The sequence below is a fragment of the Lonchura striata genome, chromosome 33 (assembly GCF_050655825.1).
Source record: "Lonchura striata isolate lonStrDom1 chromosome 33, ASM5065582v1, whole genome shotgun sequence".
In the NCBI taxonomy this organism is placed as follows: domain Eukaryota; kingdom Metazoa; phylum Chordata; class Aves; order Passeriformes; family Estrildidae; genus Lonchura; species Lonchura striata.
The window spans coordinates 7,358,345-7,374,012 of record NC_140735.1 but is presented as its reverse complement, the minus strand read 5'-3'; the positions used below and the strand labels follow the sequence as shown (position 1 = coordinate 7,374,012).

Genomic DNA, 15,668 nt, shown 5'->3' with positions numbered 1-15,668 from the left:
GGTGGCTTTGAAGGGGGAGGGGCTTCGGGGGGAGGGGCTTTGGGGGCGGGGTTACAGAGGGGGAGGGGCTACAGAGGGGGAGGGGCCTCAGGGGTGGCTTTGAAGGGGGAGGGGCTTCGGGGGGAGGGGCTGTGGGGGCGGGGTTACAGAGGGGGAGGGGCTACAGGGGGTGGGGCTATAGAGGGGAGGGGCTTGGGGCGGGGCTTCAGAGGGGCGGGGTCTCAGGGGTGGCTTTGAAGGGGGAGGGGCTTTGTGGGGAGGGGCTTTGGGGGCGGGGCTAATGAGGGGGAGGGGCTTTTCTGGGTGGGGTTTGGGGGTGGGGCTACAGAGTGGGCGGGGCTATGGTGGGCGGGGCCTCAGGGGTGGCTTTGAAGGGGGAGGGGCTTTGGAGGCGGGGCTAATGAGGGGGAGGGGCTTTGTGGTAGGCGTGGCCCTTTTAAAGGGGCGTGGCTTGCAAAGCATGCGTGGCTGTGCGGGGGTGGGCGTGGCTATGCTAATGAGGGTTATGAGGAGTGGTGTCGCCATGCAAACGAGGGGGCGTGGCCTGACGCCGGCCCCGCCCCCTCGCTCTGCCCGCAGCCCCCCTGCCCTTCCCCCCCCGGCCGCCCCGCCCCCCCCCGAAGCCCCCCCAGAAGGTGAAGGCCGCCCTGGCCACCATCCCGGTGGGGGGAGGGGAGGCCGCGCCCCGCCCCCCTCCGCCCGACCCCGCCCCTCCCCCCGGCCCCGCCCCCCCTGCCTCCCCTCCCCCTCCTCCCCCCTCCCCCCCCGCCCCCGCCGCCGCCCCTCCCCCGCCCCCCTCCCCCCCCAGCGCCGAGCCCTGGAGCCAGCGGGAGCCGCTGGGGGAGGGGCCGCCCAGCCCCGCCCCCCCCGACGCGGTGAGTGCCCCTCCCCCTCCCCCCGCTCATTAACTCGGCTGTTAATTCGCTAATTAACCGCGTTTATTGCCTCTCCCCTCCCCCCCCCAGGCCGAGCGCTGGGCCCCGCCCCCCGAGGCCCCGCCCCCCGCCGGCCCCTCCCCCTCCTGCTCCGCCCCCTCCCCGCCCCCCGCCGAGGGCGGGGCCAAGAAGGCGAAGCTCCGCCCCCCGCCCCTGAAAAAAACCTTCGACTCCGTGGACAGGTCCGGGGCGGGGCCGGAAGGGGCGGGGCCTGAAATGGGCGGGGCCGGAAAGGGGCGGGGCCTGAAAGGGGGCGGGGCCGGGAAGGGGCGGGGCTTGGGTGGGCGTGGTTTGACAAGGGGGCGGGGTCTGGGTGGGCGTGGTCGGCCGGGTATTTTTGGGGATGTTTTTGGGGTGATTTTGGGATGTTTTGGGGATATTTTGGGGGAGGTTTTTGGGGTGACTTTGGTGGGTTTTGGGGGTGACTTTGGGGGATTCTGGGGGAGGTTTTTGGGGTGACTTTGGGAGGTTTTTGGGGAGGTTTTTGGGGTGATTTTGGGATGTTTTGGGGATATTTTGGGGGAGGTTTTTGGGGTGACTTTGGGATATTTTGGGGGAGGTTTTTGGGGCGACTTTGGGATATTTTTGGGGATATTTTGGGGGAGGTTTTTGGGGTGACTTTGGGATATTTTGGGGGAGGTTTTTGGGGTGACTTTGGGATATTTTGGGGGAGGTTTTTGGAGTGACTTTGGTGGGTTTTGGGGGAGGTTTTTGGGGTGATTTTGGGAGGTTTTGGGGGAGGTTTTTGGCGTGACTTTGGGATATTTTCGGGGAGGTTTTTGGGGTGACTTTGGCGGGTTTTTGGGGTGACTTTGGCGGGTTTTTGGGGTGACTTTGGTGGGTTTTGGGGGAGGTTTTTGGGGTGACTTTGGGACATTTTGGGGGATATTTTTGGGGTGACTTTGGGATATTTTGGGGGATGTTTTTGGGGTGACTTTGGGAGGTTTTTGGGGTGACTTTGGGAGGTTTTTGGGGAGGTTTTTGGGGTGACTTTGGCGGGTTTTTGGGGTGACTTTGGCGGGTTCCGGGTCCCTCAGGGTGCTCTCCGAGGTGGATTTCGAGGAGCGCTTCGCGGAGCTGCCCGAGTTCCGGCCCGAGGAGGTGCTCCCCTCCCCCACCCTGCAGGCCCTGGCCACCTCCCCCCGCACCATCCTGGGCAGTTACCGCAAGAAGCGCAAGAACTCCGCAGGTGACCCCCGACCCGCTGACCCCGGGGTGACCCCGGCGTGACCCCGGCGTGACCCCGGCGTGACCCCGCAGAGCCGGAGCCCCCCGGGGACGACCCCTCCTCCCCCAAGCGGGCGAAGCTGCGGCGCCGCTCGAGCTGCGGCTCCGAGCCCACGACCCCCAAGAGCGCCAAGTGCGAGGGGGAGATCTTCACCTTCGACCGGCCAGGTGGGGGAGGGGAGACCCCGAAATGGGGTGGGGGAGGGGCTGGGGGGGGAGATCTTCACCTTCGACCGGCCAGGTGGGGGAGGGGAGCCCGAAATGGGGTGGGGGAGGGGCTGGGGGAGGGGCTGGGGGAGATCTTCACCTTCGACCGGCCAGGTGGGGGAGGGGAGACCCGATTGGGGTGGGGGAGGGGCTGGGGGGGGAGATCTTCACCTTCGACCGGCCAGGTGGGGGAGGGGAGACCCGATTGGGGTGGGGGAGGGGCTGGGGGAGGGGCTGGGGGGGAGATATTCACCTTGGACCGGCCAGGTGGGGGAGGGGAGACCCCAAATCCGGGTGGGGGAGGGGCTGGGGGAGGGGCTGGGGGAGATCTTCACCTTCGACCGGCCAGGTGGGGGAGGGGAGCCCGAAATTGGGTGGGGGAGGGGCTGGGGGGGGAGATCTTCACCTTCGACAGGCCAGGTGGGGGAGGGGAGACCCGAAATGGGGTGGGGGAGGGGCTGGGGGGGGAGATCTTCACCTTCGACCGGCCAGGTGGGGGAGGGGAGACCCGAAATGGGGTGGGGGAGGGGCTGGAACTGGGGCTGGGGCACCACAAAATGGGGGCGGGGGAGCTGGATTTAGGGGGGAAGGACCCCAAAATTTGGGCTTGGGGCTTGAAATTGGGGCTGGGGGACCCCAAGTCTGGGTGGGGGGCCTGGATTGGGGTTTGGGGCTGGGATTTGGGGTTTTGGGACCCAGAATTGGAGTTTTTTGCAGGGATTTGGGGGTTTGGGACCCCAAAATTGGAGTTTTTGGTGGGGATTTGGGGCTGGGGTCCCCAGGATTGGGGTTTGTGGCTGGGGTTTGGGGTTGGGGGACCCCAAAATTTGGGCTTGGGGCTTGAAATTGGGGCTGGGGGACCCCAGGATTGGGGTTTGGGGTCAGGATTTGAGGTTTTGGGACCCCAAAATTGGGGTTTTTGGCGCAATTTGGGGTTTTGGCACCCCAAAATTGGAGTTTTTGGCAGGGATTTGGGGTTTTGGCACCCCAAAATTGGGGTTTTTGGCCTGGATTGGGGTTTTGGGTCCCCAGGATCGGGGTTTGTGGCGGGGTTTGGGGCTGGGGTCTCCAGGATTGGGGTTTGTGGCAGGATTTGGGGTTTTGGGACCCCAAAATTGGGGTTTGTGGCAGGATTTGGGGTTTTGGGACCCCAAAATTGGGGTTTGTGGTGGGGTTTGGGGCTGGGGTCTCCAGGATTGGGGTTTTTGGTGGGATTTGGGGTTTTGGGTCCCCAGGATCGGGGTTTTTGGCCGGGTTTGGGGGTCCCCGCGCGGGGGGCGGGGCCGGGGGGGTCCCGGTGTCGGGGCGCCCCCTGAGCCCCCCGTGGCGCAGGGGGGGAGGGCGAGGACGTGCTGGGGGAGCTGGAGTACGACAAGGTGCCGTTCTCGTCGCTGCGCCGCACGCTGGACCAGCGCCGCGCCCTCGTCATGCAGCTCTTCCAGGAGCACGGCTTCTTCCCGTCGGGTGAGCCGCCCCGAAAGCACCCGAAATCGGCCCGAAAATAGCCTGAAATCAGCCCAAAATCAGCCCGAAATCGGCCCAAAATCAGACCCAAATCGGCCCAAAATCAGCCCGAAATCAGCCCGAAATCGGCCCAAAATCAGCCCGAAATCGGCCCGAAATAGGCCCGAAATCGGCCCGAAAATAGCCTGAAATCAGCCCGAAAATAGCCTGAAATCAGCCCAAAATCAGCCCGAAATCGGCCCAAAATCAGACCGAAATAGGCCCGAAATCAGGCCGAAAATAGCCTGAAATCGGCCCGAAATCAGCCTGAAATCAGGCTGAAATCAGCCCAAAATCAGACCGAAATCAGCCCAAAATCAGACCGAAATCAGCCCAAAATCAGACCAAAATTAGCCTGAAATCACCCAAAAATCACCCCAAAATCAGACCGAAATCAGCCCGAAATCAGCCTGAAATCAGTCTGAAATCAGACCGAAAATCACCCCAAAATCAGTCCAAAATCACCCCAAAATTAGCCTGAAATCACCCAAAAATCAGCCTGGAGCACCCCGAAAGTCAGCCTGAAATCACCCCAAAATCACCCCAAAATCAGTCTGAAATCACCCCAAAAATCAACCTGAAATCAGCCTGAAATCACCCCAAAATCACCCCAAAATCAGTCTGAAATCACCCCGAAATCAGCCTGGAATCACCCAAAAATCACCCCATAATCGGCCCCAAAATCACCCTGAAATAACCCCAAAATTTACCCCAAAATTGGCCCTGAAATCACCCCAAAAATCAGCCAGAAATCGGCCCCAGAATCACCCCAAAATAACCCCAAAATCACCCCGAAATCGGCTCCAAAATCTCCCCGAAATCACCCAAAAATCTCCCCGAACTCAGCCTGGAGTTATCCCTGAGGTGCCCTAAAATCACCCCAAAATCACCCCAAAATTATCCCAAAATTATCCCAAAATTATCCCGAAATTGTCCTGAAATTCCGAAATGTCCCCAACGTTCCCTGATGTTCTTAAATTGTCCCCAAATGTCCCCGAGTGTCCCCAACTTCCCCCAAATGTCCCGAAATTGCCCCAAATTGGCCCCAGGTGTCCCCTGAGTGTCCCTAAATCCTCCCAAACTGACCCGAAATGTCCCCAAATTGCCCCAAATATCCCCGAACGTCCCCAAATTGTCCCCAAAAGTCCTGAATTGTCCCAAATTGTCCCGAATTGTCCCAAATTGTCCCAAATTGTCCCAAATTGTCCCCGAATTGTCCCGAAATGTCCCCAAATTGCCCCAAATATCCCCGAACGTCCCCAAATTGTCCCCAAAAGTCCTGAATTGTCCCAAATTGTCCCAAATTGTCCCCAAATGTCCCTGAATTGTCCTGAATTATCCCCAAACACCCCAAATTGTCCCTGAATTGTCCCCAACGTCCCCGAATTGTCCCCAAACGTCCCAAATTGTCCCAACTTGTCCCCAAACCTCCCCGAATTGTCCCCGAATTGTCCCCAACTGTCCCAACGTGTCCCCAAACATCCCGAATGTCCCCAAATTGTCCCGACGTGTCCCAAATTGTCCCCAAACATCCCAAATTGTCCCCGAATTGTCCCAAATTGTCCCAAATTGTCCCCAAACATCCCAAATTGTCCCCAAATGTCCCCGAATTGTCCTCAAATGTCCCCAAACATCCCAAATTGTCCCCAAATGTCCCCGAATTGTCCTCAAATGTCCCCAAACATCCCAAATTGTCCCTGAATTGTCCCCAAACCTCCCTGACTTGTCCCAAATTGTCCCCAAACATCCCCAAATTGTCCCCAGACGTCCCCGAATTGTCCCTGAATTGTCCCGACTTGTCCCCAACCGCCCTGACGTGTCCCCAAACCTCCCGAATGTCCCCGAATTGTCCCCAAACCTCCCGAATGTCCCGACGTGTCCCCAAACCTCCCGAATGTCCCCGCGGCAGCCCAGGCCACGGCGGCGTTCCAGGCGCGCTTCGCCGACATCTTCCCCACCAAGCTCTGCCTGCAGCTCAAGATCCGCGAGGTGCGCCAGAAGATCATGCAGGCGGCCACGCCCACCGACCCGGCCCCGCCCCCCGAGCCCGACGGCCCCGCCCCCTCCGCCGAGGCCCCGCCCCCCTCCGGCCCTGACCCCGCCCCCTCCGCCGAGGCCACGCCCCCCGAGCCCCCCGCGGGCGGGGCGCGCTGAGCCCGCCCAGGCCACGCCCCCTGGGGGTGGCCACGCCCCCTTTGCGTGACCACGCCCCCTTTGCGTGACCACGCCCCCTTGAGTGACCATGCCCCTGGGGTGGCCACGCCCCCTTGCGTGACCACGCCCCTTGTGGTCACACCCCCATTGGGTGGCCACGCCCCTTTGCGTGACCACGCCCCTTGGGGTGGCCACACCCCTTGGGTGGACACTCCCCCTTTGGTGGCCACGCCCCTTTGGGTGTCCACGCCCCTTCTGTGACCACGCCCCCTTTGTGTGGTCACGCCCCTTGGGTGGCCACACCCCATTTGGTGGCCACGCCCCTTTTGGGTGACCACTCCCCTGGGTGGCCACACCCCATTTGGTGGCCACGCCCCTTTGCGTGGCCACACCCCTTGGGTGGCCACGCCCCCTTGGTGGCCACGCCCCTTTTGTGGCCACGCCCCCTGGTGGCCACGCCCCTTTTCCCCGCGGGTGGGGCCGGGCGGGGTCACGTGACCGTTTTAACAAAGGGGAAATCTTTGGAGCTCCGCCCCTCGTTTGTGTCGCCGTCCGTGATTGGCTGGAGGGGAGGGGGCGGGGTTTGGGTGGGACACGCCCCCTTCTTAAAGGGACAGGGAGGTGGCAGCAGCTGGGGACGCCTTGGGGACATCCGGGGGTGGCACTGGGACACCCTGGGGACACCAAGGGGACGCTGGGACACCTTGGGGACACCGAGGGGACACTGGGGGGACACTGGGACACCTTGGGGACACCTTGGGGACACCTCGGGGACATTGGGGGGACACTGGGACACCCTGGGGACACCCCAGGGACACCTCAGGGACACTGGGGGGACACTGGGACACCTTGGGGACACCTTGGGGACACCTCGGGGACATTGGGGGGACACTGGGACACCCTGGGGACACACTGGGGACGCTGGGACACCCTGGGGACACCTCGGGGACATTGGGGGGACACTGGGGGGACATTCGGACACTCTGGGGACACGCTGGGGACACCTTGGGGGTGGCCCAGGGACATTGAGACACCTTGGGGACACTGGGGACACCTTGGGGACCCCTTGGGGACATTGGGGGGACATTGGGACACCTTGGGGACACCCTGGGGTGACACTGGGACACTTGGGGACACTCTGGGGGGTCACCGGGACACCCTGGGGACACCTTGGGGGTGGCCCAGGGACATGGCGACACTTTGGGGACACTGGGGGGACATTGGGACACCTTGGGGACACACTGGGGACGCTGGGACACCTTGGGGACCCCAAGGGGACATTGGGGGGACACTGGGGGGACATTGGGACACCCTGGGGACACGCTGGGGACACCTTGGGGGTGGCCCAGGGACATTGAGACACCTTGGGGATCCCTTGGGGACATTGGCGGGACATTGGGACACCTTGGGGACATCCGAGGATGGCACTGGGTCACTCTGGGGACACTGGGACACCTTGGGGACACTTTGGGGACACCTTGGGGGTGGCCCAGGGACATGGCGACACTTTGGGGACACTGTGGGGTCACAGGGACACCTCGGGGACATTGGGGGGTCACAGGGACACCTCGGGGACATTGGGGGGACACTGGGACACCTTGGGGACACTCTGGGGGTGGCACCGGGCCTTTGGGGACACCACAGGGATGGCACAGGGACACTGGGACATGTTGGGGACACCTCTGGGACACTTTGGGGACACCCCGGGGACATCCAGGGGTGGCACAGGGACATGGGGACACTCGGGAGACACTTTGGGGACACCAGGGGGACATTGGGACACCTTGGGGACACCCTGGGGACACCCTGGGGACACCTTGGGGGTGGCCCAGGGACAGGGGGACACCCTGGGGACACTCTGGGGACACTGGGACACCTTGGGGACACCTCTGGGGGGTCACGGGGACACCCTGGGGACATTTTTGGACATTTTGGACCCCTTGGGGGCACTCTGGGGACACCTTGGGGACATTTTGGGATCCTTTGGGGACATTTTGGGCTGTCCCAGGACCTTGGGGACATTTTTGGGACATTTTGAGACCCTTTGGGGACATTTTGGGCTGTCCCAGGACCTTGGGGACATTTTGGGACCCTCTGGGGACATTTTGGGGACATTTTGGGACAATTTGGGGACATTTTGGGACCCTTTGGGGACATTTTGAGACCCTTTGGGGACATTTTGGGCTGTCCCAGGACCTTGGGGACATTTTGGGACCCTCTGGGGACAATTTGGGGACATTTTGGGACAATTTGGTGACATTTTGGGACCCTTTGGGGACATTTTGGGGCAATTTGGGGACATTTTGGGCTGTCCCGGGACCTTGGGGACATTTTGGGACCCTCTGGGGACAATTTGGGGACATTTTGGGACAATTTGGGACATTTTGGGACAATTTGGGGGCATTTTGTGACCCTTTGGGGACATTTTGGGCTGTCCCAGGACCTTGGGGACATTTTGGGACCCTCTGGGGACAATTTGGGGACATTTTGGGACAATTTGGGGGCATTTTGTGACCCTTTGGGGACATTTTGGGACCCTCTGGGGACATTCCGGGACCCCCTGGTGGGCGGAGCCTCCAGAACCGGCTCCACCAATCAGAAGCCGCCGTTCCCTTAGAGGGGCGGGGCCACGCGGACCGAACCATTCCCAACACGGGGGGGGGGGCCGCACCACTCACCGGCGGCCCCGCCCATCTCCCCGCCGATTGGTCGGCGCGTGATCTCGCCGGCGCTGATTGGCTGCGGGGGGGAAATCTCGCGAGGTTTGCCCCTGCAGGCTGCGCGGGCGGCCCCGTGCTCGGCCTCTTCCGGCGGCGGCGGCGGCGGCGAGGTCGGGGCGGGAGCGGGGCCGGGAGAAACGGGGAAAAAACGGGAAAAAACGGGGAAAAACGGGGAAAAGCGGGCCGGGAGTGACCCCGCGCGTGTCCCCGCAGATGCCCGGCGTGACGGTGAAGGACGTGAACCAGCAGGAGTTCGTCAGGGCGCTGGCGGCGTTCCTGAAGAAGTGAGCGGGACCGGGGGGAACCGGGAGGGACCGGGAGGGACCGGGCACGGAGCGGAGGGACCGGGAGGGACCGGGCACGGAGCGGAGGGACCGCCGAGGGGCGGGCGGTGCTGCTGCCGCTGCCGTGTCCCATCCCCGGTTCGGTTCCATGCTCGGTTCCCGGTTCCGGTTCCCATTCCTGGTCCCGTTCCCGGTGCTGGTCCTGGTCCCATTCCCGGTTCCCATTCCTGGTTCCATCCCTGTTCCCGGTTCCATTCCCGTTCCCATTCCCAGTTCCCGGTCCCGGTTTCCATTCCCCGTTCCCGGTTCCCACTCCCGGTTCCCATTCCCATCCCCGGTTCCCATTCCCGGTTTCCAGTCCCGGTTGCCATTCCCGGTCCCGTTCCCATTTCCGGTCCTGGTTCCCTTTCCCCACTCCCGGTTCCCGGTCCCGGTTCCCACCGCCGGTTCCCGGTCCCGGTTCCGGTTCCCATTCCCCGGTTCCCGGTTCCCTTTCCCCATTCCCGGTTCCCGTTCCCGGTTCCCACTCCCCGTTCCCATTCCCGGTTCCGGTTCCCACTCCCCGTTCCCTTTCCCCATTCCCGGTTCCCATTCCCGGTTCCCTTTCCCCATTCCCGTTCCCATTCCCCATTCCCGGTTCCCACTCCCCGTTCCCGGTCCCGTTCCCGGTCCCATTCCCGGTTCCGGTTCCCACTCCCCATTCCCCGTTCCCGGTCCCGTTCCCGGTCCCGTTCCCCATTCCCCGGTCCCGGTCCCGTTCCCGGTTCCCTTTCCCCGGTTCCCGGTGCCACTCCCGGTTCCCGGTGCAGGTCCGGGAAGCTGAAGGTGCCGGACTGGGCGGACACGGTGAAGTTGGCCAAGCACAAGGAGCTGGCGCCGTACGACGAGAACTGGTTCTACACGCGGGCAGGTCAGCGGGGCCGGGACCGGGATAACGGCTGGGATAACGGCCGGGATAACGACTGGGATACCGGGATAACGACCGGGATAACGGCCGGGATAACGGCCGGGAGACTGGGATACCGACTGGGATACCGACCGGGATAACGACCGGGATACCGGGATAACGGCTGGGATAACGGCTGGGATAACGGCTGGGATAACGGCCGGGAGACTGGGATAACGGACGGGATAACGGCCAGGATACCGGGATAACGGCTGGGATAACGGCCGGGAGACTGGGATAACGGACGGGATAACGGCCGGGATACCGGGATAACGGCCGGGATAACGACTGGGATAACGGCCGGGAGACTGGGATAACGGCTGGGATACCGGGATAACGGCCGGGATAACGGCCGGGATAATGACCGGGATACCGGGATAACGGCCGGGATAACGACTGGGATAACGGCCGGGAGACTGGGATAACGGCCGGGATAACGGCTGGGATACCGGGATACCGACCGGGATATCAACTGGGATACTGACCGGGAGATCAGGATAATGACCGGGAGACCGGGATAATGACTGGGATACCGACCGGGATAACGACCGGGATATCGACTGGGACCGGGATACCGACCGGGATACCGGGATAACGGCCGGGATAACGACTGGGATACCAACCCGGATATCCACCGGGATACCGGGATACCGACCGGGGTACCGGTACCGGGACACCAACTGGGGTACCGGGATACCGACCGGTGCCTGTCCCACGTGTCCTTGACGTGTCCTTGGCGTGTTCCGCAGCCTCCACGGCGCGTCACCTGTACCTGCGTGGCGGGGCGGGCTCTGTGATCACCCGGGGGTCCCTCACATGTCCTTGGCGTGTTCCTGGCATGTTCCGCAGCCTCCACGGCGCGTCACCTGTACCTGCGTGGCGGGGCGGGCTCTGTGATCACCCGGGGGTCTCTCACATGTCCCTCACGTGTCCTTGGCGTGTCCCGCAGCCTCCACGGCGCGTCACCTGTACCTGCGTGGCGGGGCGGGCTCTGTGATCACCCGGGGGTCCCTCACATGTCCTTGGCGTGTTCCTGGCATGTTCCGCAGCCTCCACGGCGCGTCACCTGTACCTGCGTGGCGGGGCGGGCTCTGTGATCGCCCGGGGGTCTCTCACATGTCTCTCACATGTTCCTGGCGTGTTCCGCAGCCTCCACGGCGCGTCACCTGTACCTGCGTGGCGGGGCGGGCTCTGTGATCACCCGGGGGTCTCTCACATGTCTCTCACATGTCCTTGGCGTGTTCCGCAGCCTCCACGGCGCGTCACCTGTACCTGCGTGGCGGGGCGGGCTCTGTGATCACCCGGGGGTCCCTCACATGTCCTTGGCGTGTTCCTGGCATGTTCCGCAGCCTCCACGGCGCGTCACCTGTACCTGCGTGGCGGGGCGGGCTCTGTGATCACCCGGGGGTCTCTCACATGTCCCTCACGTGTCCTTGGCGTGTCCCGCAGCCTCCACGGCGCGTCACCTGTACCTGCGTGGCGGGGCGGGCTCTGTGATCACCCGGGGGTCCCTCACATGTCCTTGGCGTGTTCCTGGCATGTTCCGCAGCCTCCACGGCGCGTCACCTGTACCTGCGTGGCGGGGCGGGCTCTGTGATCGCCCGGGGGTCTCTCACATGTCTCTCACATGTTCCTGGCGTGTTCCGCAGCCTCCACGGCGCGTCACCTGTACCTGCGTGGCGGGGCGGGCTCTGTGATCGCCCGGGGGTCCCTCACATGTCCTTGACGTGTTCTGCAGCCTCCACGGCGCGTCACCTGTACCTGCGTGGCGGGGCGGGCTCTGTGATCACCCGGGGGTCTCTCACATGTCCCTGACGTGTCCTTGGCGTGTTCCGCAGCCTCCACGGCGCGTCACCTGTACCTGCGTGGCGGGGCGGGCTCTGTGATCACCCGGGGGTCTCTCACATGTCTGTCACATGTTCCTGGCGTGTCCCGCAGCCTCCACAGCGCGTCACCTGTACCTGCGTGGCGGGCTCTGTGATCACCCAGGCGTCCCTCACATGTCATTGACGTGTCCGTGGCGTGTTCCGCAGCCTCCACGGCGCGTCACCTGTACCTGCGTGGCGGGGCGGGCTCTGTGATCACCCGGGGGTCTCTCACATGTCCTTGACGTGTCCTTGGCGTGTTCCGCAGCCTCCACGGCGCGTCACCTGTACCTGCGTGGCGGGGCGGGCTCTGTGATGACCCGGGGGTCCCTCACATGTCTCTCACATGTCCTTGGCGTGTTCCGCAGCCTCCACGGCGCGTCACCTGTACCTGCGTGGCGGGGCGGGCGTGGGCTCCATGGCCAAGGTGTACGGCGGCCGGCAGCGCCGCGGCGTCCGGCCCAGCCACTTCAGCCGCGGCTCCGGCGCCGTGGCCCGGCGCGTGCTGCAGGCGCTGGAGGCGCTCAAGGTGGTGGAGAAGGACCAGGACGGGTCAGTTTGGGCTGAAAAACGGCCGTTTTGGGAAAAAAACGGGGTTTGGGGTGAAGAATGGGCAGTTTGGGGGTTGACGGTGTCCGGTTCTCGGCGGGTGGTGGGGAAGGACAAGGATGGGTCGATTTGGGGAGCAGAAGGGGGATTTTGGGGTGAAACGGGGGGTTTGGGGTGAAAAATGGAGATTTGGGGGAAAAATGGGGGGGGTTTGGAGTGAAAAATAAGGATTTAGGGGCAGTTTGGGGTGAAAAATGGGGATTTGGGGGGGTTTTGGTTTATGGGGTCCACCTAGAGCTCAAAATGGTGGAGAAGGACCAGGATGGGTCAATTTGGAGAGAAAAATGGGGATTTGGGGAAAAAACTGGGAATTTTGGGGTGAAAAACTGGGATTTTGGGGAAAAAACGGGGATTTGGGGTAAAAAACGGGGATTTTGGGTCAGTTTTGGGTGAAAAACGGGGATTATGGGGTTTGGGTGTTTCTTGGGTCGGCTCTTTTGGGTGGTTTTGGTTGATTTTGTTCCCTTTGAGTTTTTGCTGATTTTACCCCATTTTTATCCCATTTTTATATTTTTTACCCCATTTTTGCTATGTTTATTCTATTTTTTTGCCCTTTCCCCCCATTATTTCCCATTTTTCCCACTTTTACCCTTTCCTCCTATTTTTTCTTTGTTTTCACCTCATTTTATCCCCTTATCCCTCATTTTCACCCTTTCCCCTATCTTCCCCCCATTTTTTGCTATTTTTACACAATTTTTCCCATTTTCCCCCCATTTTTATCCCTTTACCCCTATTTTTCCCATTTCCCCCCTTTCTTACCCATTTCCCTTCCATTTTTTCCCATTTTCCCACATTTTTCCCATTTCCTCCCATTCTTACCCATTTCCCTTTCATTTTTTACCATTTTTTCCCATTTTCCCCCATTTTTCCCCCATTTTCCCCCATTTTTTCCCATTTCCCCCCCATTTTTCCCCCATTTTCCCCCATTTTTTCCCATTTTCCCCCCATTTTTTCCCATTTTCCCCCGTTTTTTCCCATTTTTTCCCATTTTTCCCACCCAGGGGCCGCAAGCTGACCCCGCAGGGGCAGCGGGACCTGGATCGCATCGCCGGGCAGGTGAGTCCCCAGTTTCCCAAAATTTTACCTCAAATTCAGCCAAATTCGGCTCATTTTAACCCATTTCCCCCCATTTTTCCTCCCCCAGGTCGCCGCCGCCAGCAAGAAGCACTGAGGGAGCCAATAAATCATTTCAGCCTCCAAAATTTGAGTGTTTTTTTGAGGAAAAACCACCCAAAATTGGTTAAACTGGGGGGGAAATGCTGAAAAGCGCCCCAAAACGGGACAAGGAATCCTGAATTTGTGGGAGAAGCTGCACTGAGGAAAAAAAAATGCAGTGAAAAGAGCAGAAAATTGCAGAAAAAGAGGAAAAATTCGCAGTGAAAAGAGCAGAAAAATGCAAAAAATTGCGGTAAAATGAGAAAAAAATTGCAGTGACAATAAGAAAAATTGCAACAAAAAGTAAAACAAATTGCAGTGAAAAGAGCAAAAAATTGCGGGAAAAAGAGGAGCCAATTTTTGTCCAAAAGTGTCAATTTTTAGCAGCAAATTTTACAGGTGAAGGGGCCACGTCTGGGCTGAAAACACATTTAAAAGTGGAAAACGTGGAATTTTTTTTTGGGTTTCACGTGGGATTTTGGGTCTAAACCACTTAAAATTTCCCCTCAGAAAAGTGATTTTTACCTCACAGAATCAGTGAAAATCAGGTTTTCCCTCAGTAAAAAAAAAGGGTTTGCCTCAGAAGATGATGGGTTTGTGTAAAAAAATACAATTTGGCCCTAAAACTGGTGATTTTTACCTCACAGAATCAGTGAAAATCAGGTTTATTCAGTAAAAGTAGAGGTTTGCCTCAGAACATAATGCCTTTCTGTTAGAAAAACCATTTTGGCCCTAAAATTGGTGATTTTTACCTCACAGAATCAGTGAAAATCACCTTTTCCCTCAGTAAAGACAGAGGTTTGCCTCAGAAGATGATGGGTTTGTGTAAAACACATTTTGGTCCTAAAACTGGTGATTTTTACCTCACAGAATCGGTGAAAATCAGGTTTATTCAGTAAAAAAAGGGGTTTGCCTCAGAAGATGATGGTTTTGTGGGAAAAAAACACATTTTGGCCCTAAATCTGGTGATTTTTACGTCACGGGATCAGTGAAAATCAGTTTTTCCCTCAATTAAAAAAAGGTTTACCTCAGAAGATGATGGTTTTCTGTAAAAAACCATTTTGGTGTCAAAACTGGTGATTTTTACCTCACGGGATGGGTAAAAATCAGGTTTATTAAGTAAAAAAGGGGGGGTTGCCTCAGAAGATGAAGGTTTTGTGTAAAAAAACACATTTTGGTCCTAAATCTGGTGATTTTTACCTCACAGAATCAGTAAAAATCAGGTTTATTCAGTAAAAAAGGGGGGTTGCCTCAGAAGACGATGATTTTGTGTAAAAAAACACATTTTGGTCCTAAATCTGGTGATTTTTACCTCACAGAATCGGTGAAAATCAGGTTTATTCCGTAAAAAAAAAGGGTTTACCTCAGAGGATGATCGATTTCTGTAAAAAAGAACCATTTTGGTGTCAAAACTGGTGATTTTTACCTCACAGAATCAGTAAAAATCAGGTTTATTCAGTAAAAAAGGGGGTTTGCCTCAGAAGATGAAGGTTTTGTGTAAAAAAACACATTTTGGTCCTAAAACTGGTGATTTTTACCTCTCAGAATCAGTAAAAATCAGGTTTATTCAGTAAAAAAGGGGGGTTGCCTCAGAAGATGAAGGTTTTGTGTAAAAAACCACATTTTGGTCCTAAATCTGGTGATTTTTACGTCACAGAATCAGTGAAAATCAGGTTTATTCCGTAAAAAAGGGGGTTTACCTCAGAAGATGATGATTTTGTGTAAAAAACCACATTTTGGTCCTAAATCTGGTGATTTTTACCTCACAGAATCAGTAAAAATCAGGTTTATTCAGTAAAAAAGGGGGGTTGCCTCAGAAGATGATGATTTTGTGTAAAAAACCACATTTTGGTCCTAAATCTGGTGATTTTTACCTCACAGAATCAGTAAAAATCAGGTTTATCTCAGTAAAAAAAAGGGTTTGCCTCAGAAGATGAAGGTTTTGTGTAAAAAACCACATTTTGGTCCTAAAACTGGTGATTTTTACCTCACAGAATGAGTAAAAATCAGGTTTATTCAGTAAAAAAGGGGGTTTACCTCAGAAGATGATGATTTTGTGTAAA

General features: G+C 58.5%; 2 protein-coding genes across 3 annotated transcripts in view; both read left to right on the top strand.

Moving 5' to 3' along the window:
• CIC (capicua transcriptional repressor) overlaps positions 1-6,557 on the top strand; it is a 34,191-nt gene extending 27,634 nt beyond the window's left edge. The window contains 6 exon segments of the mRNA XM_085564534.1: positions 580-875; positions 966-1,117; positions 1,973-2,124; positions 2,196-2,330; positions 3,702-3,833; positions 5,782-6,557. Coding sequence (XP_085420660.1) covers positions 580-875; positions 966-1,117; positions 1,973-2,124; positions 2,196-2,330; positions 3,702-3,833; positions 5,782-6,026 — 1,112 coding nt within the window. The 3' untranslated portion in view covers positions 6,027-6,557.
• A 2,268-nt stretch (positions 6,558-8,825) lies between these two features.
• On the top strand, positions 8,826-13,652 carry RPS19 (ribosomal protein S19). 2 transcript variants are annotated; one of them, XM_077790732.2, is made up of 6 exons: positions 8,826-8,856; positions 8,960-9,030; positions 9,840-9,940; positions 12,210-12,393; positions 13,452-13,506; positions 13,595-13,652. In XM_077790732.2, the coding sequence occupies exons 2-6, from the start codon at positions 8,960-8,962 to the stop codon at positions 13,619-13,621; spliced, it is 438 nt and encodes a 145-aa protein (XP_077646858.1). In that variant the 5' UTR covers positions 8,826-8,856; the 3' UTR covers positions 13,622-13,652. The 2 variants fall into 2 exon arrangements, with proteins under 2 accessions (XP_077646858.1, XP_085420693.1); XM_085564567.1 differs by lacking the exons at positions 12,210-12,393; positions 13,452-13,506; positions 13,595-13,652 and adding an exon at positions 10,726-12,092.
• Positions 13,653-15,668: the final 2,016 nt, after the last annotated feature.